We start from the raw sequence: 27,581 nt of genomic DNA, 5'->3' as shown, positions 1-27,581 counted from the left end.
TTGCTTTTGGGGGTGGGTTGCGCTTGTGGGCCGAATGTTTTGCATAGGCCATCTGACTCTTCTTAGTGGAGGTTCGTTGGACTTGACCGGACCCTCTAACTTACTTCATCTTGGGCTCGCAATTGTGTCGATAGGGGAAAAACCCTTGCATCCATCATGCCGACCCTTTTTTAGCAATGATAATATTGGTCCCAAAAAGGAGCCAGAACCAAGTTTTTCGTTTCTCTATTGAAAGCATCATTGCCCTACATGTGGTGTGGATAGCTTAAAGCTTAAGGACCAAACAGGCCTTATGGTGGGGTCTCTAGCCTTCCTATTGTTATCAACTTGACTGCACTAACTACGAGGGATGGTAATTTGACCATCACCACGATGACAAAGAACGCCACAGAATCTGATGATCAAAGGGGTCGAGCTAGCAGCTAGATGCTCTCACTTTGAAACCGTTTGATTGTGTGTCTAAAGGGCCAATCCCAAATGCGTGATCATAACTTGAAATTCAAACCGATGTTTTATTTTAAGACTCTAATTAATATTGGTTATTCAATGATCCTCACCTTTTCTTAGAGAGTCCAAAGATACCGTCGGCCTAATATTGCAATGGTCCTCAACAAGGCAGCACTGTAACTGCATTTCCTTGCTTCTGTACGTCTTGTATATATGTAATTTAATTCCTTGATAAAAAGATGCATAAAGGATTTTTGAGTTAAAGAAAACAAAAAAAGAAAAAATAACTTTTGAATTGATGTGTTAATCGGCCTTTCCGAAACTTTTATTTTGGTAATGGAAACCAATAAAGAAGAAAAAAAAAAGTGAAAGTAAAATGTAGATAAAGATAGATTATAGGATGCTTGAAGTTGCTTGAGACTTACGACTTCCCTTATTTGTTATTAACTTAATCAAGAGGAAATATTACTTTGAAAGTGAACGTGTTTAAGATCATGAGGATCGATCTGATCGTTGAATATACAAAGCACAATGTTGCAGGCAGGCAGGCATGTCCTAGATATGCTTAGGAAAATGCAATAGGCGTTTGAGTTTTTGTAGTCCCACAGTACTATAGCTACTAGTCCTTTTAAGCACCACTAAATTTACACCTAAGGATGACAATATGGCATTCTTATGATTGACATGTTAATATTTGTAAAGAAAGAAAGAGAGAATGATGAACTGAATAATTGGCAATACTGCCAATAATGCGTAATCCACTCCATACAAAAAAAAGGAACCCGGAGTCAGGTGTACGGTGGAACGTGGGCACAGGTTCACTTTATTCACCTGACAGTGTGTGTACTTTGGGCCCTGTTGACTGGAGTGTGTTGCTCACGCCATCTCCCTTACATATTGTTCTTCTCAGCGGTTAAAGCGTCCTCGCTCCCTTGCTGCTGCGTGTATCACGTCATCTTCATGATGAGGGCTTCGAATCTTCTTCATTTTAAGATATCAGCACCAACCCGCCCAACTCCAATACAACTTTCATTTGAACTTGGAATCCAATAAGTTTGGATCAAAATCTGAAAGAATAATTATAAAAAAAAAGTGCCCTGTCGTTAAAACTTCAGCTAAGAAACTGAAAAATTAATATATCCTTCCTTTATCACTTTTTAATTGTGTCAAGTTCAGCATTATTAAATGAGCAAATTATGGTCTTGAATAATACAAAAGTAGAACCCTTTTCTACCTCATTTCAATATCCAAATTGCCAGAAATTATGTACCAGATGTGGACAAAACTAATAGGTGGAACAGCAGAATAATGTTTTCAGCAATGGCTGAACTAGCTAGTGCTGTGTAAGGTTGCAAGTGAAGTGGCACTGAGGAGGGTGGTACAGAGGAAGGACGGACGCATGAGGCACGTGGCATTGGGGGCTGGGTCGTGACTCCTGATGACGTGTGAGGGTGGGGGAGAAGAAATGAGAATCTCCTTTGCTTGCAGGAGGAGAGAACGAGTTGGGGTCCACTCGTTTAGGGTAACTCGTTTTGGGCCCCGCAAGTTGGAGTGCCCTTTCGGTATGCTCTCTTTATCGAGGTCCCAAATATTCACTCATCGGCTTCTGTCAATTCAGACACCGCTAAATGTGACGACCAAGCCGCGATATCTGACGTCTAAACCCCTAATGGTCACCATCGCACGGCCATCCTCGTCACCTGCATGCCCCCACCAACACAAATGACCGGGGATGACATAATGGCCGTTCGATTTGTCAGTTGAGATTTACTCAAGCTGATGTAATGTGTGGGGTTAGTGTCGGGACGTGAGGCAGTGGTGGGACCTACCTGTTTGGCCACCGACGGTGTATTGATGTAGCTGCAGAGTAGAGCTGCTCTCCTAGACTTGCTTTTTTCTTCTTCTTATTTACAGCCCCTTCGGCCCCTTCCCCAAGTCGCTCAAACATACAGACAAGACTCTTCGGTTTCTTTCTCATTCTCCTCCTTCTTAATCATCTGTTTCTCCGAGAGACAGACACCTACCTACTTTATAGTTATAGAAGTGAAATAGTGATATAGATGGAGTGCTTCTGAGTACTTGGGTCAAAAGGAACTGCGTTTTTAGCTGTTGGGGTGTCAGTTTAATGGGTCTTGCTTCCTTGCAAGTTTGCATGGATTCGTCTGACTGGTTACAGGTATGTTATGCCTTGCATTAATTTGAAAGTTCAATTGAATAGCTGATCATAATCATTTATAACATCATTTAGTTAATATCCTGTCTTCAAAATGCCGTTCAAAACAAATAATTCAGTTCAATTTTGATCCTGAAAACACGCTTTGTTCTTGTACAAAACTAGATGGCACACAAAGTCGAGGAAGATAGCAAAACCGCGTTGATGTATGAAGTAGGACGCTTGAAGAAAAAAAATGGAGTTGTTTTCTTTAATAGTGATCGTAATGGCATTATGTTTTACATGATTAGAATAGCAAGGCATCTGTATCAGTTGCAAATGAAGGGTACTAAGTTGAAGTTTAACTCCAGACTTTGATTAGAGAATATTTTTCTAGTTCCAGATTTTTTAAAAGCTGGTTTCACAGATAAAGAAGCTAATAACTAATGGAAATATGCCATAATACTCTCGGTTTAAGCGTAGCTCCTGCAATATCTATTAATTCAGACATTCTGATTGACATCCGAAGGGACAAGGAATATTGTGTTAACATCCTCATTATTCGGCAGCAGAAAGGACGTAGAATGTCTAGGCATTTTCATTATTGTTTTGGCGCAGTTTCTGACATATTTCCTTTATTCTTGTCCTTTTTTATTCCAGGGCACGATTCACGATGACTCTGGGATGAATTCCTCCTCGCCGTCCGAGGACATGCTCACATGCTCGAGGCCCTTGATGGAGAGGCGGCTGAGGCCACAGCACGACCAAGCTCTCAAATGCCCAAGGTGTGACTCAACCCACACCAAATTCTGCTACTACAACAACTACAGCCTCTCTCAGCCAAGGTACTTCTGCAAGACCTGTAGGAGGTATTGGACCAAAGGAGGTACCCTCAGGAACATTCCTGTGGGTGGTGGCTGCAGAAAGAACAAGAAGGTTTCTGCTAAAAAACCCAATGATCAACCCATGAACCAAAATCACCCAGGATCTTCATCCTCCCACAACCCTACCGACCTTCAACTTTCTTTCCCTGAGGTGCAACTTTCTCATCTTACTCATATTCTAGGCACGCATGGGACGCTCGGGAACCCAAATTTTATGGACACCAAGTATCATGGGATGCTCGAGAACCCTAGGCCTATTGACTTTATGGAGAGTACTAAGATGGAAAATGTTGCTGGGAATTCTAGGAACTACGATTTTATGGGGAATGGTGACTTGGGTATGGTTGGTGGGCTGGGAGATTTGAGCAGTGCCCATGGTTTGGCACCAAATTTTCATGGTCTTTGCTCTCCATATGGAATGTCCATTGATGGAAACAGTACTGCCGGAACTTTCATGGAGACATGCCAGAGGTTAATGCTGCCATATGATGCAAATGATCATCATCATCATCATCATCATCAGGACCATACTGCAATAGATGTGAAGCCAAACACCAAGCTCTTGTCCCTTGATTGGCAAGACCAAGGTTGCTCTGATGCTGGAAAGGACTCGTTTGGGTATCTCAATGGTCTAGGTTTGTGGACCGGCATGATGAATGGTTACGGAACATCTTCATCCAATCCATTAGTCTAAAGTAATCTCAGCATGCACTACTTCGATCTCCACATGAGTCAAAGATCTACCAACCATGCATGCATGATGAATGGTTACGGAACTTGATCTTGATCATCCAGTCCTTTATCTAAACTAATCTCAGCATGCACTACTTGGATCTCCACAGTCAAAGATCTACCAACCATGCATGCATCCCCATTCAATCTCTTAAGTTTATCCAACTATTTGTATGTATGCCTGTGATGGAAAGATTGTGTTTTTTTTTTTTTTTTTTTTCCGTGTTTCTTGATTTCTACGAACGTGGTCTTCCATCTCTATGGACATGAGACACGAGTGTGAATGAGAGAACATTATGGTCCAAAAACGACAGCCTGATTAATTAGTGTCTCAATTATTATGGGTTTATGTAATATTATATATATTTCTTATAATCACCTTGTCAAAACTTGTCTTGTGTGTACGACATTCAAATCTCTAGGATTTTGTTGTAAGACCGAGGAAGATATGATAGTACTCTGCATTTTAAAATTGAAAAAAGTGCTTGATCTTGCATAGTCTAATATTTCATGCTGCTGTCTTTTTATATTGTGACAAGGGATTAAACTATTTTATATGCAAAAGCGTTCGAAGTGCCTTTCTTTTTTACATGAAAAATTTTACTTTATTTTCTACGCCACAAATTAACATGGAATTTATCTTTTTTACAATTTTATTTAAATATATACATATTAATATAAAATGATACATATATATTTAAATATAAAATAAAAATAACAAATCACATATAATCTAAAAATAATAAATAGCATTTCTCACTTACTAAAGAAGAGAGAGCAAGCTTTTAGAAAAGCAAACATTCTCTCTAAGTTGAGTTGTCGCTACCTTGTGGCTCCAAACCGCATAACAATAATTCTTTTACAATTCCTTTGTATAATTATATTTTTGCCTCCTTCCCTCTCTCGGGAAAAAACAAAAATTAATAGCTTCATATCTGACTTCTGCGAGGAGAGGAGAATTCGGACAGTTGTGAGATTCAAAATTTTAATCTCATCTCATTGTTAAAATATTTTTAAATTTTTACATAAAATATAATAAAAAAATTAAAATTTTCAAATCTCAAAATAATAATAATATTAAAAATCATATTTTAAACTTTCATCTAAAACTAAAAATTCTTATCTCATTATTCAAACCTACTTGGCTTCCTCCGCATCCTCCCTCTACTTCCCTCCTTCCTCCATTCACGCATCTTGTATATCATGATTTTTTTTGTTCAGTTTTATTTTACTTTCTTCAAGGTCAAAAATGACAGATCTACAAATTTCCAAAAAACTTCAGCAAAACACGCGCAGCACAAGCAGATCCACAGGTCGAAAATTGTTTGAATGAAAGCGATGGTTTTGCGAAAACCACCACGCATGGTTCTCACCCACCACCCACATTTGCGTATGATTCTCACGCGCCACCCTTTTGGCAGCTCTTCTTGACACATATCATATCACCGTACTCGCCACTACTAGACCTTTAATTCAGATCTGACATTTGTACTAAAAATAGACAAGTGTATTGTTTTCACGGTCCATCACAAGACTCCAAAGTATAGCGAAATTGGTCCAAAGTGTAATCCGTCCTTTTTCGCATCTATCTTATTACTTTCCTTTTTGGTTTCCTTATTGTTCATTAAAATAAAAAAATAGTTCGTCTCTCAGGCTTTTCTTTAGAGATTGAGTCGGTGAGATTGAGTCTCTGTTTAGGTAGAGAATGTTGTCTCTTGGACATTTGTCTGTAGAGAGTATCAGCAATAGTGAATATCAGACTAATCACAAAGGATATAGTGTATTGGGAGAGCTCCAAATGCATTATTTTGATTTATGATGTCATGTTTGACATGGAGACATCCCAGAATATATCCGGTCATGAATGTAAGTTTTTCTGGTGAATAAATGATGACAGTCTCCCCTTAAAAAAATTTATATTTTAAATGAGATATATTTTTAAAAAAATATTATTTTATAAATATATCTTTATATTAAAATATTATTATAAAAATAATTATACATGCATCATTACTTATTAATTATTGTTTCATTTTGAAGAAGAGGAGTCTCCTAGCTAGTCTACTGCTCTCTTCTTTCTTTTCCTTCCTCTTGCGGGATCAATACTTTTTATTCATATATTTTTTTTTGTAATTTAAAGATATATATATATATATATATATCATGTATGGTTTTTGGACATCAAAAGCTTAAATAACATTATTATTCATGAGTAGTATGAACCCCACCATCAAAGATAATAAGATGATCAATATGTTATGTGTATAGTTCTGATCATTTAAGTTCAAAAATTATAAGAAATATTATCAGAAGACAGTATGTAGGTATGTAATGATCTTATTTAGGTATATATACAATTATATATATGATATCTCTAATGAGATACTTTAATTATAGCAATATTTTAATTAGCTTAATTTAAGGAATGCGATTTTCTAAACTAGGTAATTTTCATGTATGAAAAAAGTATGGAGGTCAAGTCAAATAATTTATCGAGTAAATAATTTGCATGCATGTTTAGCATAGGAGTTATTTTTTATATTTTTGAAAACTTTTTAAAACGCATATGAGTTATTTATATAAAGAGACGTGTGTTTTGCAATAAGGTCATCGAGAAGTTTTATATTGAATGTTTCATCTTGCATGAAAAATTGGAGGTCCGGCTCGCTTAAGGCTTGTATGGGAAGTGAGATGATCTCATCTTATTTCATAATTTTTCATAATTTTTTTTTATAAATTTCACTCAAATTTTTTTACTTAATCATTATAAATTTTCTAAAATTATAAACAAAAAGCAAAAAAAAAAAAAAAAAGAAAAAAAATCCAGATCTTTTAAATTTCAAAACAAAAATATATTAAGAAATCATATTTTAACAATATTTTAAATTTATAATATTTTTATTTAACTTTTTCTCTCTCATTTTTCAAAACTCAATAGCATCTTAATCCAAACCATTTTACTATTATTCACCAAATTCTCATATCATCTCATTACCCAAACATGTCCTTATAATAATAATCATTTCTTTACGTTTCTTCTCAATCTATTAAAAAATGAGCTCCGAAATTCCTAATTAATACTATGGGATGGATACCAATGTATAAATAATATTTGGTTACCATGTTACAAAAGGCCATAAGTATTATATGATTAAGTACTCCATATTGTGCATAAAAAAAAAGTACTCCATATTGCTCCAAATTATTAAGAATAGTTAACTTAATTAATAATAAAAAAGTTATTTTTTAATTGTTTCCTTTAACTTTTGATTTAATTTTGATATATTTAAATTTTTTAAAAATATTATTTAATTGTGAATTTGTGAGCCGGTTTGTTAGTGTATCAGTGCTCTATGTACATACATCTTCTTGGACTCAGCATGTCGGGAAACATAATGATTGATCAAATTTGTATTTCATTTTGTCACAAAGATTTGCTATTTATATATATACCTTGCTCTTTTTTTTTTTTTTTTTTTTTTTTATTGGGTTTTTATGGTCTTTATTTATAAAAGGAAAATGGACGGGTTAAGCATATACATCTTCTTGATGGTCAAATTCAGCTTAAGTATATAAGCACACGTCTGGCCCAATTTCAATTACGCTTTCATATGTCTTGGGACAATTCGTGAATTGTCTCAAATTAAATTGATGTATACAATTTTAGAATATGTAAATTTTAAGTATTTTATTTTAAAAATAGATAAATTTAAAATTTATATAAAAAAATTTATTTTTAATAATAAATCTTATTATTTCAATACTCGCATGAAATGATTACCCCATGATCAGACCCAGATGGTGTCTTAAGCCCAAACCAACCCAACCCGTGGAAAAGAATTAAATGATCCAAAACGACGTCATTTTGGTTGAAAGTCCTGACCCTCTCTCTCTCTCTCTCTCCATTGTGCTGCAGCCGTCGTGCACTGCCACTGCCAATGCCTTGTTCCATAGGTTGCGCCACTGCAATCCTTTACCATCACCAGTTACTGCTCGTCATGTAGGTATGCTTCTCCGAAAATCTCTCCTCTATTCCCTCGTCTGCTTCTCTCTCTCTCTCTCTCTCTCTCACACACACACACACACACACTCAAACTTGTGTCTCCCTCTCCCTCTCTCTTTGTCCACAATGAGTCTTTTGTTGATGCTTCCTGCCGTCGTAATCCCCTACTGTCTCCGAGTGCAGCTTCGTCACGCCGACCTCCCTTTCCCCCGCCGTTCGTCCAGCCCTCTGCCTCATTCGCCTCATACTTCCACCCACACTGTTTCCAGCACTATGCTAGACTTTGCCAAAAACAATTGTGAGGCAATTCAGTGTTGTTAACAAGTCAGGTATGCGCTAGTCTTATGCTAGACTTTGCGAAAAACTAACTGAGGTTGATTGTGTGGAAAACTTGCATATTTTGTTACGAGAACAATCTCAGTCATTTTCTACACTCTTCTTTGTATCTTAACAAAATAATGAAATATTTTTGTCACAACTGGTTTGGACATTAGCATTTTTTACTCTATTCTCAACTGCATAAAAAAAAAAAAGCGATTATGAATTCTGAAATTTTTATATGATTATATGATATTCCATCTGAAAATCGATAGACGTTTTGTTTCTACTTTTGTTCTAGTCTACCACGAGTGTAAAATTGTGTCCTTTGTTATTATATTGGTACCAACATTTCTATTTCCGAGTGCACTCATTTTGGAGACAAAGTGGCTTTTTGCGTTGTCTTTTCTGCGTGTACACTCGGCACGCCGAGTTTAAAAGAGAAAGATTTCACTTTTGTTTCTACTTGGTTGGCTACAGGGGTTTGCACAACCCTACTATATGGGTTAAAAATGGTTTTTGTCTATATTATTATTGTACAGATCATGCTAGTCAACCACCCAGCTCTTACTGCTGGGCGTGACTGCTAGTTCATTCTTTTTTTTAACAAAATATTTTTAAACATCTTTAAACATTTAAAAACAAAACTCACAAATTCACTAGTAGTAACTTGTAACGTTCCAATAGAAGGCCCAAACTACATGATCTATACTCTAAAAGGACTAATCAATGATACGATTGGAGCCCATTGAAACCTTATAAAGAGCAAGAACTTCTCATTCCCAAGTAATGTGGGATCTCATTCACTATCTACCTTTATCCTTATCATATGAGGTATCACATAACTTTTTTAAACGTTTTTTAAAAAATAAATTACACTAACTAATAATTTTTTACATCATCAAAAAACTAATATGAGTTTAGAGGGTTAGGATTTAGTACCCTAAAATTCAAGTCAAATTAAGATTAGATTAGATCATAAAAAAAAAAATGGATCATGTTTATGAGGTGAAGCCCTACACATGTGAACCTGAATTTGCCACACTAGACTTTTCAGCAAGTCGGACTCAAGCATTTTCAGTTACATTTCGGTGGTTTAATCAAATTACGGACGCTGGAGGCAGGTCTGGCTCTTCCATTAGGTAAATTAGGCAGTCTCCTAAGGCCATTAATGGAAGGAGGCCCACCAAAAAATTCTATGTAGAATCTTTCAAACGAAAAAAGCCTCAATTAGAGAAAATTGATTGACTGAATGAAAGTGTAATGCCCCGTTTTTTCCAAGGTTATGAATAAAATTACTTTTAGAAATCTTGGAGAACCAGTGCGCTACTAACTTTGACTTCAAATTTTTTCTTCTTAACAAACCAACAAACATAAAAGATTTCATAAATAAATAAAGTCAATCTTTGTTAAAGTACTTAAAGTCTAAAAGAGTATGTGAAAGCAGATATTAAAATCAATCAAGTCCCATGTGCTTATCAGATATAACTTATTAAATTGAAATCATGAAACTGAGCATGTCATAAACTATTTGGGTCTCTGCCTTGTCTCCCTGCCCAAATCTCATCCTGTAGTTCCTCCTGCATAAAGATCATCACTTGGGGTGGTTAAAACATAGAAACAAACAAAAATAAGTTGAAAACTCAGTAATAGCACATCATGCTATAAACATAATTTAACTTAACCTTAAAATTTTTCATGCGTAATCATACATATATATAGTACATGAATTGATGCTAGCTGTAACTTAGCAGATTTTAGGAAGTAATCAAGACAATACATATAATAGAGATGAATGAATGATTGACTCCATACATCTCATATGAATTAATGCATGACTTGTTCAACTTGTCTTTGACTTGCATAGTGACCATCATAACATATGTGCATCGGTCCAATTGTTGTTGACTAGATAGATCATAGAATGACATATGGTGAACCATGCTTAGGTCTGTGACACTGTATAAATCATAGCATAACATATGGTGGAGCATTCTTAACTCCGTGTCACCGCATACATCATAGCATAACATATGGCAGAGCACACTTAGGTCTGTGTCACCGCATACATCATATCATAGTATATGGTGGATCAAGCTTAGGTCTGTGACTTGCACATCCACCAATAACATAAGGCCAAGCATTAAAGCTTACATATCGTTTACATGACTTCTTTCTTATCTTATCTTATCATAATGCATGTGAACATGTTGAATTCATGAATTTTCATGGCGTGTTATACTTGTATGCATGGCATAACACTAAAATGGCATATTAGTTTGAGCACTACATTACATAATATAAGTATGATTTTCATGACATAACATCCATTCTAACAAACAATCAAATCAACATAGCATACATAATTGCCTCACAAGCACATTGTCATAATTTATTGAGGGTTCATAAAAATGGGCTAACACTTAATTGGTTGTACATAGCATGGGTAAAACGCACATTTTCATGCAAAACTAAATAGTTACAGCACACATAAAAGTTATAATCATGCTACTTACCTTATATCAATAATCCAATATTTCCAAAGTGAAGCTGATTACCTATAGAATATGTACGTAACTTATATCAACTTCTAGTCAAATACATACCTTGTAATTAAAACCTAAAATACTAAAATAACCTATATTTTCTCAAATCTAAAATCCTCATAACCTTACATATCATCACACTCAAAATAATTGATTCCCAAGCAATTTCTCCAAACAACTACACGATTAAACCCTAAAATATTCTAACATTTCATGGGCCCAAATTCTCATAAACTCATATACCCCACATAAGCCATACTAACAAGTTTTACATTCAATCCCGTGACACCCTTAGTAACTACCAACCTAACATATGCTAATTATTAGCTTGCGAGAGAGGGAGTGAGAGGTGCTATGGGAGAGAGAGCGAGAGAGAAATATGGCACGGATAGAGAGAGAGAGAGAGAGAGAGAGAGAGAGAGTATGTTTATGTGGGTATAGAGAGTTACGTGGAGAGAGATAGTGTGTGGAAATAGAGGGAGAAATTGAGAAAGAGTGAGGGCCATACCGTGGGGCAACCAAGAGGGGCTGGCTTCCATGGTGGTTGGCCTCTATGTGCGGTGGCTCTACGTGAAACCTCGTGGTTGGGCTGCATCCGTGTGGAATCGAGGGTGGAACAACTCGTACGTATTGCAATGTAAATGTCTTCCGTTGACATGGGAGGTGTTGGACTCATGGGAGACGCGACATGTAACGGTTTCTGTTGTGGTTCCCGATGGTGTAAGGCATTGCAAGGCGAAGGATCAAGAAAAGTTGCTCCATTTCGCTTCCTATAAACGGGGTCATTGTGGCTTTTGGTGGTGGTTACAGGGGTCCTATAAAAATGTTTATTAACAAATGGGTTGGCCCACTTTGAGTGATTCAAATAATCTCATGGGCCTCCTATATTTTTATATGCCAACTGTTCAATAAATTCTAACAAGTCTGGTCTTGAGTCCAAAATATGCTCAACTTGTCCAATAAACATTTTTGGGCATTTAAAATAATTATTGGGCCTATCACCAATTAAATATGCCTTACTTGATCCATAAATATTAATTGACCTTTGACCCAAGTATTGAGCCTCGTAAAAAAAATCTCATAATTGACCATAATAATTTATGGGTTTGTGGCCAATTCAATATTACTCAATAAATTTCAATTGAGCTTCTATAAAGATTGTCTTATTAATATCCTCCAAAACCATTCACTAAACCTTAAAGTGCCTGAAACAAAACTGTTGGGCCTGTGGCCTAATTAAAACTCTTAGCCAAACTCAACAAAATTAGAGCTAGTAAACTTACCCAAAATAGCTCATTTAACTTAATTTAGGTCTAATAAATATATCCTTATAAATATTGGACCGAGTAGTTACAGAAAGAACTTCTAAAATATCAAATAAATCTTATGTAATTGGTCATTTCTCTAATTGATTTATCATATTTATCTCTTCTTCTCAAAATTCAATTTTTATTGAACTTTTCTTGTATTATAGATTTTTTGATTTGGGATATTTTAGCTCAGGATCAAGCCCTTTATTTAAATATTAAGTCATTGATTTATAAAAAAAGGGTTAGTAATGTTCCCTAGTTACTGAAAACGTCCTCATTAGCATGATTTTTATTTTTCCACGAGTATCATTTATAATTACGTTTCTAAACCTATACGTTGATTTGGAATTTCTTTTTTCTTATTCTATTATGTTTGAGTTCATTTGATAGTGACGAAATTTTTCTCTTGTTCATCCTCATTTTCATTTCTCTCATTCTAAGGGTAAACTTGTTTTTTTTTTCACTATCAGTTTAATATACAATATAAAAATTATAAATAGCACAATATATTACTTTTCGAGCGTTGATAAAAGGGTTTTGTATAAAAATAAACTATAGGAATAATTTTTAAACTATTCGATAAAATAAATTCGATAAAATCTTCTATAAACTATAGGAATAATTTTTAAATAAAAATGTAATATAAAAATTAAAATTAAAATATAGAATTTTATTTTCTAAACATAAAAAAGGCCTCACTGGACATTCTCGCCTTAGGCCCTACAACCTATTGAGCCGGTCCTGGCGGGAGGGAACTCAGGGAAGCTCTCTGATATTGAAAGCCTCCATCTCCATCTTCCTCAGCTGCCTTCCTTTATCTGCAGAGCCTCTTAACGACGCCGTCACAAGAGCACCATCTCCTGTACTAATACTTCTTCAGATGGATGACTTGTGGAAGAACCGATTGTTTGCAACCCATGCGATTGCTGCCACAGGGTCCGTGACATTGGGCATAGCTGTCACTTACCCTCTTGATACTATCAAAACCCTTGTCCAGGTTCCCTGTATTTTCGTCCATTGTGCATTTAAGATAATTTTCATAATCTTTTCTTTGGTTCTTCCCAGACTGCTTTCTACCTAAATCCTTAATTTTTTCCTCCTTTCATGATTATATGTGCGGCGATGAACAGGTTGGTTCAGGTTCCGGTAAACAGTTGACTACTGCAAAGGTTTTAGACAGAGTTCGATCATTATCTGGAATTTCAGGTGACTTCTAATTTTTTAAAAACTCTGCTGATTTTCTAAGATTTGAATTATATTTTTAAACACTTGACTAGCTTGCAAAGCTTTTGTACAGTGGGGCATGATGTTCTACCTCTCACTCCCAGACTGCTTTCCTTGAACTGTTTGAAAACTTAGGTTTTATTGTAATTTTTGGGTTTCTAATATGACTTCTGGTTTAGTAATTTAATCTTTTGTATTTTTTATCGACTATGAATTACAAATTTCTAAATTGGTGTCGTTTTTTTTGGATCATAAAATGAAAGTGGGTTATCAAAACTCTGATTATTATCTTTTTGATGCTTTCGTTGTTGTGTGAGAACAGAGATACAATGCGTTTTGATCTTCTGTTTGGTGTTTTTAAGTCCTATTTAATTTCTCATTGCTGATTGGTACTTCCTTTGATGCCTGTGGGAAATCTCTTTTCTTATACATTTGCGGAATTACTTGCATATTTTCCCTACTTATATTATATAAAAAAAACTTATGTATTTTCCCTCTTCTTTCTTCATTACCCTTATCTACTACTGAAGTTTTTTTGATAGGATCTACTACTGAAGTTTTGCTTGTCTTTTATAGGTTTATATAGTGGCTTTGGGTGGTTGGCTTTGGGGAGAATTTTAGGTGTTGGATCACGCTTTGGAATCTATGAAATTTTGACAGCTTTTTATAAAGGTACTTCAGTTTTCCTTTATTTATTTCTGTAATTAACTGTCTTATATTTAAAATTTTAGTTGGTGAACTAGTGTCACCCAGTGTTGTCATATGCATATGCTAAGTCTACCCTCATATCATAAATAAAAATAAAAGCATGAAATGAATGTGAATTGCAACATGCTATTTGTTGAAGTTGCTATTTTGTATTAAATGTATAAAAAAGTTTATCCAAAATACATTTTGGCCCCTTTGAGTTTTAGTCTGCAGTCAATTTGGTCCTTGAAGTTTAAATCTGATCAATCTAGTTCCTGAAAATCTTGGGTTGCAAGGCTTCTTCTTTGCCTATGAAGTACCTTGGTCTTCCATTGGGGGCCCTTCATAAATCCAAGGTAATATGGGATGGTGTTCTTGAGAAAATTGAGAATAGATTGGCTGGTTGGAAAAGGATGTATCTATCTAAAGGGGATAGAATAACTCTTATTAAGAGTATGTTATCTAACCTCCCTATGTATTATTCCTGATTCCAGCTGGTGTGGCTAATAGGATGTAAAGAATCTTCTGTGCTTTCTTGTGGGGTGGATTGGGGGACGGGAAAAAGTTTCGTTTGATTAAATGGGACAAGATTTGTACCCCCATCTTGTAGAGGTTTGAGGATTAGAAAGTTGAGCATTTTCAATGGGGTGGGGCTACTCTGCCGCCCCACGCCCAACCATTTTTTTTTTCCTTTTTTCTTTTCACATTTTTTAATACATTTAAATATTTTTAAAAATAAAAAAAATACACCAATACACTTAAAATCACTTCCTTAATCAGTAAGTTTAAAAAAAAAAAAAAAGAAGTCAAGCGGTCACTTTGAGCGGTCAAAGTGGGAGGCAAAGTAGTGTTTTCCTTTTCAATAAGGCCTTACTCGGGAAATGGTTTTGGCATTACCATCAAGAAAGTGATGCTTTATGGAGGACCGTGGTTGACGCTAAATTTGGAAGCATTTGGGGAGGTTGGATTTCTAACTAAGTGTGCGGATCGTATGGTGTAAGAGTTTGGAAATTTATTAGGAAGGGCTGGGAGGATTTCATTCATAATTTCAGATTTGTGGTGGGGCATGGAACAAAGATCAGAATTTGGGTCGATGATTGGTGTGGTGATGCAGCTCTCAAGGAGGTTTTTCCTTCTCTTTTCAGAATTGCATTGCATAAGGAAGCCTCTGTTGCTGATTATATGGACTCTTTGAATGGCCTGTTGCAGTGGAATGTATCATTTATCAGAGCAGTTCAAGATTGGAAAGTGGGAGATATTTCTGATTTCTACAGCACCTTGTATGCATTGAATTTGGAGTGTGGTGTGGAGAACAAACTGCTGTGGATACACCCCGGGAACAAGAATTTCTTAGTTAGATCTTTATACAATGCTTTTTCTACCCATCCTTCTTTTGTTTTCCCTTGGAAGCGCATTCGGAAGTGCAAAGTGCCCCTAAAAGTTGCTTTCTTTGGTTGGCTGGCCTCTCACGGGAAATTTCTGACCATAAACAACCTGAGGAAGCGTGGCTTCTTCATAATGGATTGGTGCTTCATGTGCAAAAGGAAAGGCGAACAACAGACCATCTACTTCTCCACTATGATGTGGTGAAGGCTTTATGGGATGAAATCTTTGTAAGGCTGGACATTACTTGGGTGATGCCAAAGAGAGAGAGCTGAACAAATTTGAGAGGCATTCAACAAATCAAAGCAATGTGGAAGATGGTCCCGATATGTATTCTGTGGTGTCTATGGCAGGAGCGCAATGAACGGATGTTCAAAGACAAGGAGCACACAATAGTGGAATTAAGAGCTTTGTTTACTAGAACTCTATGTACATGGGCCATAGCTCTACACTTCAATGGCCTTGACTTTCATGACTTTCTTGTCTCTATTGCTTCAACATAGATAGGACATACCTTTGTATATCATCTTGTGTACACGGGCTATGCCTATCATTATTCAATAAAATTACCTATAAAAAAAAAATATTTAATCATATTTTATTTCTCATGGAATTGATGTGTATTTCACATGATATCTAATGAGAGCAACATTATGTGGACAATGTGTCCATCTGTTGGACTTTAGGCCTTTTTGTCTCTATATAGAGAGAGGTAGAATAGAATTGAAAACCTTAAAGACAAAAGAGTTGGAGTCTTTCACAAAACTCGAATATCCTAAGGTCCATGGAGAAGCAATGCAACCCTATTGCTGCTACAAAAGGCTACTCTATCAACACTACAACAGAGGGATATGTAGCTAGCAAGCTGCAAAAGCTGGACCAGCAGCCACCATGATAAAGCAAGAGGAACCTGCAGCATGCTTTTGGTGCCAGAATGTTCATGCTGTTGCTCTACCGTTTATGTACATTTTGCAGAACTGATTGTATTCTATAAATAGAAACTTAGTTGTCTTTTTCCTCTTTCCTTAATCTTTGTAGCCATATGGTTTGTCGGTTTGTGCAATATATAAAGGGATAGTGTGTAATGCAGAACATCAATTAATGAAAAGAGTCAAACATTTTTTTGGCCTCAGTTGCTCTCTCGATTTCCTTTCTCATTTTCTCTTCTCTCCAGGTGCAATTCTAACATGGTATCAGAGCGGGTCTAACCTACTTGTTTCATCCCTATCATCAAACATCATCTTCATCATCTTATTTGTAGCTTATTGCTCCTATGGCTGAGGCCGAAACACAACATAAACCTTCCCTATCTGAGGACCCCAACAACCCCTTCTTTTTGCACCACAGTGATAATGCCAACACTGTGGTGGTCACACCTCACCTCACAGGGCCTAACTACCTCTCTTGGAATCGCTCATTCACCTTAGCCATTTCCATAAAAAACAAACTTGGTTTTTTGGATGGAAGCATTGAAACTCCTGCACTCACCAACACCCTTTATGTGCCTTGGCTCCGCTGTAACAACTTGATCCTATCTTGGATTCTCAACTCAATCTCAAAAGAAATTGCATCTAATGTTCTATATGTGAGCTCAGCCAAAGAAGTTTGGGATAAGCTTAAAGCTAGGTTTGCACAACCTGACAATGTGCGCATCTATCAACTGCAACAACAACTAGGGTCCATCAATCAAGGAACACAATCCATGAGTGACTACTTTACCCAACTTAATGCAGTGTGGGAAGAACTGCACAATTATAGGCCACTACCCCATTGTTCATGTGGCCTGTGCACTTGTAAAGCCTTAGAATCCATAGGAGAAGTCCAACAAACAGATTCAATCTTCAAGTTTTTAATGGGGTTGAATGATACCTATGATGCCATTAGAGGTCAGATTATTCTTATGAGTCCCATACCCTCATTAGATAGTCTTTTCTCTAGTGTTGCAAGAAGAAAGACAAAGGGAGGCTAGATCCCTTGTGATGCCCCCAAATGAACCATCAGTGCTGGCTGCTTACCATGGTCAAGCCAAGAAGAAGGACAAGACAGACATTACTTGTTACCACTGTGGCAAGATGGGCCATACAAGAGAGAAATGCTATCGACAAGTTGGATTCCCACCCAACTTCAAATTCACCAAGTCTAAACCTGGGTACTCAACTAATGGACCAAACACTCACTCAGCAAACCAGGCTGCTGCTCAAAACCAAGAAAACAACAGCTCGAGTGCCCCACAACTTCCTTTGACTGAGGCACAGATTCAGCAGATAGCAGCTCTTCTCAATGCTCAGACTTTTCAGCTCAACTCAAAGGAGATGAACATGCCAACCAACCATTCTAGCCCTGACCTCCAAACAGCCACAGATGCCAAGTCTCCTAGCTATCATTCCTCCAACATGGCAGGTATAACCCTTCACATAGAAACTGTCTTACAAGCATGCCATCTTTTTCCTGCAAGAAACAATCAAAAATCAAACTCACAATGGATCCTCAACACTAGAGCCAGACCACATGGTCTGCTTCATTTTATTGCTCACCACCATCACTTGTAAGAAATACACTCAAGTCCACCTTCCAAACAAAACATATGCTGAGGTGACACATATAGGCACTGTTAAAATTTCAGATAAACTCACCCTCACAAATGTCTTATGTGTGCCCAGTTTTGCCTTCAATCTTATATCTGCCAGCAAGCTCACCCAAGATTCTTCTCTTTGCATCATTTTTCTTGAGAAATTTTGCTTCATATAGGACCTATCTTCATGGATGACGATTAGTCTTGCTGAAGTTTCCAATGGCCTCCATTTCCTTAGACCACCCCTTTCCTGTCATGTTATTCAAGGCCTTCCATCAAACACAGAAACTTCCAGTCAGCACACCAACAATCAAGACTCAAGCTCTAGTCAACAACAAAACTTTGATCTATGGCATTTTAGATTAGGACATGTATCCCATCAAAGGATGAATGTTATTCAATCCCATGTTCCTAATGTAAAATGTAATAGTGATATGCAATGCACAATCTGTCATTTGGCTAAACAAAAGAGGAAACCTTTCCATTAGAGCTCCATTTCCACATCTACTCCTTTTGAACTAATTCACTGTGACATTTGGGGGCCATACTCCCATCCTTCCATTCAAGGCCATTAATACTTTCTAACCATTGTGGATGACAAAACTCAAGTCACTTGGGTCTACCTAATGAAGTTCAAATCTGAAACAAGAAATATCCTACAGAATTTCATTTACATGATTAAAAATCAATTTGATGCCAAAATTAAGCAAGTGAGGTCTGACAATGGTCTAGAATTTCAAATGACGGACTTCTATAATTCACAAGGCATTTTACGTATAAAAAAAATAATAATTCACAAAGCATTTTACACCAAAGACCTTGCATCTACACCCCTCAACAAAATGGGGTGGTGGAGAGGAAGCATCAACATCTTCTCTCCACTGCCAGAGCCCTTCCTTTTCAAGCTTCCCTTCCACTCAAATTATGGGGAGATGTTGTGTTGACTGCAGCACACATCATCAATAGAATTCCTACACCTGTCCTCAACAATATGTCTCCTTATGAAACCCTCTTCTCATCTATTCCCTCCTATTCTCACTTAAAGGTCTTTGGATGTCTATGCTTTGCATCCACTGTCAAGAACCATAGAAGTAAGCTGGATCCTCGAGCAAGAAAATGTATTTTCATAGGCTACCCACCTGGAATCAAAGGATACAAAGTTTATGATCTTGAAGATCACTCGTGTTTTGTCTCAAGGGATGTGATTTTTTATGAGTCATTGTCCCCTTTTCAACACCAAACTTTTGATACCACCCCGCCAACTCAAAACCTAGTCCTTCCAATACCTATACAAGAATCCATCTCCTCTCCCTTCACATCCCAACATTTCACTCCTTCAACCCCTACTGAACTGAATTTACCTCACAAAATGATGAACACAACCTGCCTCCACCCTTCTCACCTTACACACAATCACCTGCCTCTCCACAAATCAACACAACACCTATCACCCTCAGGAGGTTTGATAGAACTCGACACCCACCTGCTTATGTTCATGATTATCACTACCAGACAGCTCATACCAACCCCTCTTCACATTCGCTTCATATCCCTATTGCTCATCCTCTCCATCACTACCTCTCCTACAAAAATCTTTCCCCTCATCACCATTCTTTTGCTCTCTCACTCTCCCTCCTTCGAGAACCTCAAACCTACCAAGAAGCTGCTAAGTCTAAGTATTGGCAAGATGCCATGAATGTTGAACTCAAAGCCCTAGAGGAGAATGACACCTGGACAATCACTGTGTTGCCTGAAGGAAAAAGGGCAGTGGGATGCAAATATGTCTATAAGATTAAACTCAAGTCTGATGGTACAATAGAGAGGCCTAAGGCTAGATTAGTAGCAAAAGGCTGCACTCAAAGGGAAGGATTCGACTACCAAGAAACTTTCAGTCCAGTTGCAAAACTCATCACCATTCTTTTGCTCTCTCACTCTCCCTCCTTCGAGAACCTCAAACCTACCAAGAAGCTGCTAAGTCTAAGTATTGGCAAGATGCCATGAATGTTGAACTCAAAGCCCTAGAGGAGAATGACACCTGGACAATCACTGTGTTGCCTGAAGGAAAAAGGGCAGTGGGATGCAAATATGTCTATAAGATTAAACTCAAGTCTGATGGTACAGTAGAGAGGCCTAAGGCTAGATTAGTAGCAAAAGGCTGCACTCAAAGGGAAGGATTCGACTACCAAGAAACTTTCAGTCCAGTTGCAAAACTCACAACTGTCCGCGTGTTTCTTGCCTTAGCTGCTACTCTCAATTGACACCTTTATCAATTATGTGCATAATGCCTTCCTTCATGGCAAATTGGATGAGGAAATATATATGGAATTGTCTCCTGGTTATCACAGTAAGGGGAGTCCACCACCAAGGGAAAGCTGGTTTGCAAACTCCACAAATCACTCTATGGACTCAAGCAAGCTTCTAGGCAATGGCACTCCAGATTTTATGAATCCCTTGCCTCCATTGAGTTTCAACCCTCAAAATCAGATTACTCTCTCTTCAGTAGAAACAATGAGGATGGTTTCATAGCCTTGCTTGTCTATGTTGATGACTATCAACATAGTCATCAACCAACATCAAAGAAATTGATAAAGTAAAGGTCCACCTACACTCTCAATTCAGAATTAAAGACCTTGGCATCCTCAAATTTTTCTTGGGATTAGAAATTGCAAGGTTAGCTGCTGGGAGCCACTTGTGCCAAAGAAAATACTGCCTAGAGATCTTAGAGGATGCAGGGCTTCTTGGGTGCAAAACAGCAAGCACACCCATTGAAACAAATCACAAACTTTCACACTTAGCTTCAGATTCACTGAATGATCCCTCAAGCTACAGAAGGCTTGTGGGAAGACTGATTTACCTCACCATAACCAGACCTGACATCACTTATGCAGTAGGCATACTCAGTCAATTTATGGACAGACCAAGTGAGGTGCACATGCAAGCTGCCCATCAAATTTTGAGATATGTGAAAGGGTCAATAGGGCAAGGTATACTCTTCTCCTCTCAATGTGATCTACACCTCAAGGCCTTTAGTGACTCAGATTGGGCAGCCTGCCCAGAAACAAGGAGATCCATAACAGGTTTTTGTATCTTCATTGGTAATTCCTTGGTTAGCTGGAAATCAAAGAAACAAGCAACTGTCTCACATTCTTCTGCAGAAGCAGAATATTGAGCACTAGCTCACACAAGCCGTGAGCTAGTATGTTTAATTTCCTTATTAAAAGATGTTAACATTATGCATACCAAGCCTGCCACCCTATACTGTGATAACCAATTTGCTTTGCACATAACCAAGAACCCAGTTTTCCATGAAAGGACCAAACACATCGAGCTAGATTGTTATTTTGTTAGAGAAGAAGTGTTGGCCAAGGTTATCACTCCTTTACATGTTGATTCAAGGTTTCAACTTGCAGACATTTTCACTAAGGCACTGAGCACTGCAAATTTCCAGTTTCTGTTGTCCAAGATGGGCATCTTAAATATCTTTGCCCATCTTGAGGGGGAGTCACAAAACTTGAATGTCCTAAGGTCCATGGAGAAGCAATGCAACCCTATTGCTGCTACAAAAGGCTACTCTGTCAACACTGCGACAGAGGGATATGCAGCTAGCAAGCTGCAAAAGCTGGACCAGCAGCCACCATGATAAAGCAAGAGGAACCTGCAGCATGCTTTTGGTGCCAGAATGTTCATGCTGCTGCTCTACCGTTTATGTACATTTTGCAGAACTGATTGTATACTAGAAATAGAAACTTAGTTGTCTTTTTCCTCTTTCCTTAATCTTTGTAGCCATATGGTTTGTGCAATATATAAAGGGATAGTGTGTAATGCAGAACATCAATTAATGAAAAGAGTCAAACATTTTTTTGGCCTCAGTTGCTCTCTCGATTTCCTTTCTCATTTTCTTGGGACCAGTAATTTATATGTTGTAATGATTACCTTTTTGTTCTATTCACTGAATATTTGTAAGCATATGTAGCAACGTCACGTCTTTTCACATTATTACCACAAGACAGCTCAATGTGTTCAAGTTTCCATTGACCACTTATAGTTTGACCATCTGATTATGGATGGCTTGTGCTGGAAATTTTCAATTTTAATCTTCTGCCATAAAGTTCTCCATATCTCTCTTAAAAATATTGGACAACTAATATGGTGTTTTCTTACACCCCTTTGGAAAAGAATTCAGCAATATGTGTAGCTTCTGAAGTCACAGGATGAGGGAGCATCAGATGTCTTCATTTATTTATGGTTGACTAACTTTGAAGCGTCCATATGGATGGTGTGGTGTATAAATACTATATTCTTAGAATTTATTTTTACAAACATTAAGTGTATGGCTTCTGACAAATAGGAGAAAAATACTTTCTGGCAGATGGGCGGGAAGACAATTTTGTCTCTGTCTCTGAGGCCCTATTGGCAGGAGTTGCAGCTGGTGCAGTAGAATCACTCATAAGCTGTCCCTTTGAACTTTTTAAACTTCGTGAGCAGGTCAAATCTGCTTCTCCCCTTCAAAGCTCTACCTCTGTCATTGGAAAGGCAACTGTTGCACCTGTGATTGCAAAATTACTGCGAGGATACTCCCCGGACAACAAGGCATTTAATCATTCTGTTGGCCTTTTGTCCACACTAGCAACCAAACATCCCAATATGATGGGTGCATTACAAGAGTACCCATGGATGATTACTGGGTCTGGGAGGCCACCATCTGTCTACGATGTTAGGAGGCCATCAGATGTCATCTCTTTGGAAGGATGGGGTGCATTATGGAGAGGTAGCCGGTCAGGAGTTGTTCGAGATTCTGTCTTCAGTGGCATTTTCTTCTCTAGCTGGCAATTTCTTCACCGAGCAATGCTTGACTGGAAAGCAGTTGGGATGCATCCTTCACCCAGGTTTAGATTCATACCTCAGTGAACCATGTTATGAGATTTTTTTTTATCAGTAAATAAGAATTTTATTAAAATAGGCATAGCCAAGTACACGGGACATATACAAGAGTAACGCCTATGTATGAGGGTCTAAAGATAGAGATTTGAATTGCTGGACACTCTCTTTTGTGCATTAACTCTGGTTTTTGTTAAGAAAGTTGCTCAGATCTAGTATCTCCTCACCATTTTGAATGTTTAATTGATGAACTAAAGTCTGATTTGATGAAAGCAAATGAATATATATATTTATATATTTTTGTGGCCGCTTAACAAAGCGTTGCTGAATCTTTTGTATGGGGTAGATACTGAGTCTCTTTTGTATGTGGTTCTTGTCTGGATTATCTTTAAATGGATATTAAACTGTAAGAAAATGATTAAATTCATGCTTTCCCGTAATTTAAACTTTTGGGGCAATTACTGATTTGATAAGTATCTTAGTGTGGAGTCCCCCTTACTGAGAGGGAATTTTATCCTACTAGAAGAGTATTAGAATATCCATTAAATGATTACATTCATAATTTTTCATCAGTTTGAGCTTTTAAGACAATTGATGATTGACAATGATTTCTTTTATTGTTAGATTGGTGTCTTTGTGGGGACTTGATATGCATATGGGTTTGTATTGGTGGGGCCTTCTCTTTCTATGTCTCTCTCTTGCATTTGCAACTACCGGGTGGTAGTCTCTAGCTTTCCCAAATTGACCTGATTTGATCACTTGGGTGATCCATTTGTATTTGCTCATAATGCTTCTGGTTGAGTTGGCATTGTGATCCTGTTGTTGGGTTATTGTACCATTGGATTAAAGTAACATTTTCATTTTCTACACTTGTCTTATTTAAGGTCTTATCTGATTATTTACGCTAGATGTTAGATATCTGATCCTCATTTAGTAGCACCTATATTTAAAATTTTGCATCTGTTCATGTCTCCTTTTTTTTGAAGTAATTGCTCTCACTTAGGTCAGATGAAGAAATCGGGCCTCTGTCTCCTTTAGGTGTTAGTCTTGCCGCTGGGTTTTCTGGTTCTGTAGCTGCTGCAGCTTCTCATTGTTTTGACACTGCAAGAAGTCGATCGCAATGTGTTGTGCTGCCCAAGGTATGTCACCTGTTATTGACTTGGTTTGTGTACTTCCTTGATTATAGTATAAACTTCATGATTTTATTTTCAAACCACTTGACACTGAAAAAATGGTTTCTGTTTCATTTGCCACAATGTGCCAATTGATTATATTTTATTTTTCTGTAACTTCTTTTTCTTTTCTTTTTTTGATAAGTTCCGTAACTTCTTTTGCTTTACCTTCTACCATGCGCTACCGATGAGTGCTTTTGGTCTGGGCAAATGGATGAAGTGGAAATGCATTGATCCCTTTCCTCGTATGTGTGTGTGAATGATTGCATCTGATCACTATGGTTCCATGTGTTACTGTTTTGCACTCCTGTATTATGGTTCGCTCTTCTTGCTGAATTTAATTTATATGCCTTAGGGAGTCGGAGGGACTACCATCTAACACCATGTTTTTTTGGAGAAGTTGGAGGAGGCAACGATAGGAGGGAAAGGATTCACAAAATCTCTTTTTTGGTTAGGAGGGAGAAAGGGAGGGAGAGGAAGGAAAGACGGCCTCTTAAGACAAATGCATGATGTTTTAACTTCATCATGCAAAACTATTTAATTTGGGGCATAGCTGTGAAAGTAAATTTGTACTTTCCGAGTCTCTCTTTTCTTTCCTTCCTATCAAACAACACAAGGGACAATAGGATGCTCCTCACTTTCTCATCATTCCTTTCTCTCCTCAGTCCTCACCCTCCATCTCTTCTCTTCAAATCTCTATCAAACAGTGCGAACAATTTCATGGTCATAAACCATAACAGAAATTGTCGTGATTCAACCGATGTCACCATCCTATTTTTGGGCTATAGGCTGTAGGCTTTGACCAGACTCTGCTTTCTTACCCATACTTTGAAGTTGCTTTTCGTTCTTTATGATGTGTGTTTCCAGTTTTGTCATCTATGCAAATAAATTTGAAGGAATGCATATAAATGAATGTAAAAATGCTGAGGAATGCTATGATTATGATCAAGAGTTTTCTGGTCTCAGTATGTCGCAATGGAGAGGCAGCATCTCAAATGGAGCCGGCCGGGGAATCGGTTTGAGAGAATTACGGGGATTCATCCTGCAGATAGGAATCTCCTGTTCCGTGGAATCTGGTTGAGGATGGCTCGCAGTGGTTTTGCATCATTCATGATTGTGGGCAGTTATTTCTTATCAGTTGATTATCTTGTTTGAATGGAGAACAAAATGGCATAGAACTGGCCATCATCTTTTTTTCACAGGCAATTGATTTGGCAAATAATGCTTTCTCAAGAGAAAAGGATAAGGAAAATAGAGGAAGATTTTGATTTGGGCAACTATAAATTCAGCAGTGTTGTGCGTTACCTTCATGAAACAACTTATCAAAATCGTAGACATTTTATTTATCCGATCACCCATTGTGGCTTATTTTTAAACTCGAGTCAATTACCCCATCCTCTCATTTGCTAGATCTGGAAAAAGAAATTGACACATAGCATTCCACAGGCGAATTGATCTTGCATTCAAGTTCTTGTTATACGGTTATGCTACTTGTTATTCCACACCGTACATTATATATATTTTAATTTTTTTTAATTTTTTAATAATCAAACTCTAGTCGAAGAAGATGAATTTTATGCATAAGTTACTATTCACTTTCACACTCCACATCTATAATTTTTTTTTTGTAGATTGTGAGTATTTTTTATATAGTGTGGAGTAATAAATAGTGATGAATGTGAATTATTTTTTTCTAAATATATGGTCAATTGGGCCGAACTTTGGTTGTTTGTAGCTGCTCAATCCACGAATTCCACACAACTGAGACCCTAATTCGACCGGACAACAAGCGATTCCTTTTGCATCAAATACGAAACGGGTTAGGTGCCTCTCGTTCACGTAGTTGGAAGCCACATTTTGTTAGATTCCGAGATTTCATTGTGATGGACGCAAAACATTATCTTAGCTTTTTTCCCCTTTTTGTTTTCTTGTTGGAATGGTTGGTTTTTCTGATCCAAATAAATAATTCTTTTAGCCTAAATATGAGTTTTAGAGTCAAAAGTATTATTTTCAGCTCAAAACCCCATGCATATATGTACTTATCGAAATATATATATATATATATATATATATACATATTATACTTATACAATATTATATATGTAAGTGTATAACTTAATATGTACGGATAAATAATAACATGTAAGTAACTTAATATTAATATTCATGTTTAATAATAAGTTTCTATCAGGAAGCATAAATAATAAGATTAAACTTCCATGTTATATTAATTTTAGAATATTCATAATATATGTAGCATGTAATATAACAATTAATATATCTGTTTGATTTGGTCCAATTAGGTGTTCAAATCATGAAAATTGGGACTGAACTGGTTTTTAATCGATTTCAGTTCTTGAGCACTAAAATTCACTAAATCAGTATTGAACCGGACTGAATCGATTTGATTCGATTTGGTCAGTTTTTTCTTTTAGTCCTACTTGCATTGCCAAATTTTCATATGAAAATGGAAAACTTTGAGTTGCTTGGGATGCTAAAACATCTTAGTTAAAGCATACTTGTCATTAGGGGTGTAAGTTTGGACCGAAAAACCAGAAAATCGGTCTGGTTTAGTTTTCCGATCAGAAACTGGTTCTTTACTTGCACAAACTGGTCGGACCCGCGGTTCTGGTTCCGTGGTTCCCGGGAATGGCCCTGTTGGAAAAAAATTTATAAAAAATAAAATTATATATATAAGTTTTATACAAAAATAATATTATGCAAAATATTTTATATATATAAGTTTTATATACAACATATAAAAAATCACTATAACTAATACTAATAATCTAATATAGACAATATTTATACTTATACTAATATAGTTATACTAAATCACTATAACTAATACTAATAGTCTAATATATTATATAGTTATACTTATACTAATATAGTTATATTAAATCACTATAACTAATACTAATATATAACTAATACTAATAGTCTAATATTAGTACTATTATATAGTCTAATAATTACTATAACTAAATCACTATAGTCTATAACTATGTATTAAATGTATTACAAATATATAAAAATCATGATTATCATTTAAAAAAAAAAGAAGAAAAAGAACCATCTACATAGAAGAAGAAATGTTATATATAAAAAAAAAAAAAAAAAAATCTACATAGAAGAAACCAACAGGAAACGGCGCCGTTTCCTCTCCAAAACTCCAGAAATCAACATTCTAACGACCCCATTTAGGTTGCGTTTGGATGTTGAACTGAGTTGAGTTTAGATGATAAAATATTATTAGAATATTATTTTTTA

At 36.7% G+C, this 27,581-nt stretch overlaps 2 protein-coding genes across 2 annotated transcripts; both read left to right on the top strand.

Moving 5' to 3' along the window:
• Positions 1–2,120: 2,120 nt before the first annotated feature.
• LOC121236037 (dof zinc finger protein DOF5.6) lies at positions 2,121–4,590 on the top strand. The gene is made up of 2 exons (XM_041132529.1): positions 2,121–2,623; positions 3,260–4,590. The coding sequence occupies exons 1-2, from the start codon at positions 2,573–2,575 to the stop codon at positions 4,175–4,177; spliced, it is 969 nt and encodes a 322-aa protein (XP_040988463.1). The 5' UTR covers positions 2,121–2,572; the 3' UTR covers positions 4,178–4,590.
• Positions 4,591–8,341: 3,751 nt separating this feature from the next.
• Positions 8,342–25,662, top strand: LOC121234836 (mitochondrial aspartate-glutamate transporter AGC1). The gene is made up of 7 exons (XM_041130952.1): positions 8,342–8,547; positions 13,110–13,389; positions 13,523–13,598; positions 14,193–14,288; positions 22,628–23,144; positions 24,140–24,275; positions 25,275–25,662. Exons 2-7 carry the CDS (start codon positions 13,273–13,275, stop codon positions 25,461–25,463), a joined length of 1,131 nt encoding a protein of 376 aa, XP_040986886.1. The 5' UTR covers positions 8,342–8,547; positions 13,110–13,272; the 3' UTR covers positions 25,464–25,662.
• Positions 25,663–27,581: the final 1,919 nt, after the last annotated feature.

This window comes from Juglans microcarpa x Juglans regia, chromosome 6D (genome assembly GCF_004785595.1).
Source record: "Juglans microcarpa x Juglans regia isolate MS1-56 chromosome 6D, Jm3101_v1.0, whole genome shotgun sequence".
In the NCBI taxonomy this organism is placed as follows: Eukaryota; Viridiplantae; Streptophyta; class Magnoliopsida; order Fagales; family Juglandaceae; genus Juglans; species Juglans microcarpa x Juglans regia.
This window is presented reverse-complemented; position numbering and strand designations above follow the sequence as displayed.

Coding starts and splice junctions, on each gene's coding strand:
- LOC121236037 (XM_041132529.1), top strand. CDS start 2,573: ATGGGTCTTGCTTCCTTGCAAGTTTGCATGGATTCGTCTGACTGGTTA. Junction 2,624..3,259: donor ATTCGTCTGACTGGTTACAG/GTATGTTATGCC, acceptor TTTTTATTCCAG/GGCACGATTCACGATGACTC.
- LOC121234836 (XM_041130952.1), top strand. CDS start 13,273: ATGGATGACTTGTGGAAGAACCGATTGTTTGCAACCCATGCGATTGCT. Junction 23,145..24,139: donor GGGATGCATCCTTCACCCAG/GTTTAGATTCAT, acceptor GCTCTCACTTAG/GTCAGATGAAGAAATCGGGC. Junction 24,276..25,274: donor AATGTGTTGTGCTGCCCAAG/GTATGTCACCTG, acceptor TTCTGGTCTCAG/TATGTCGCAATGGAGAGGCA.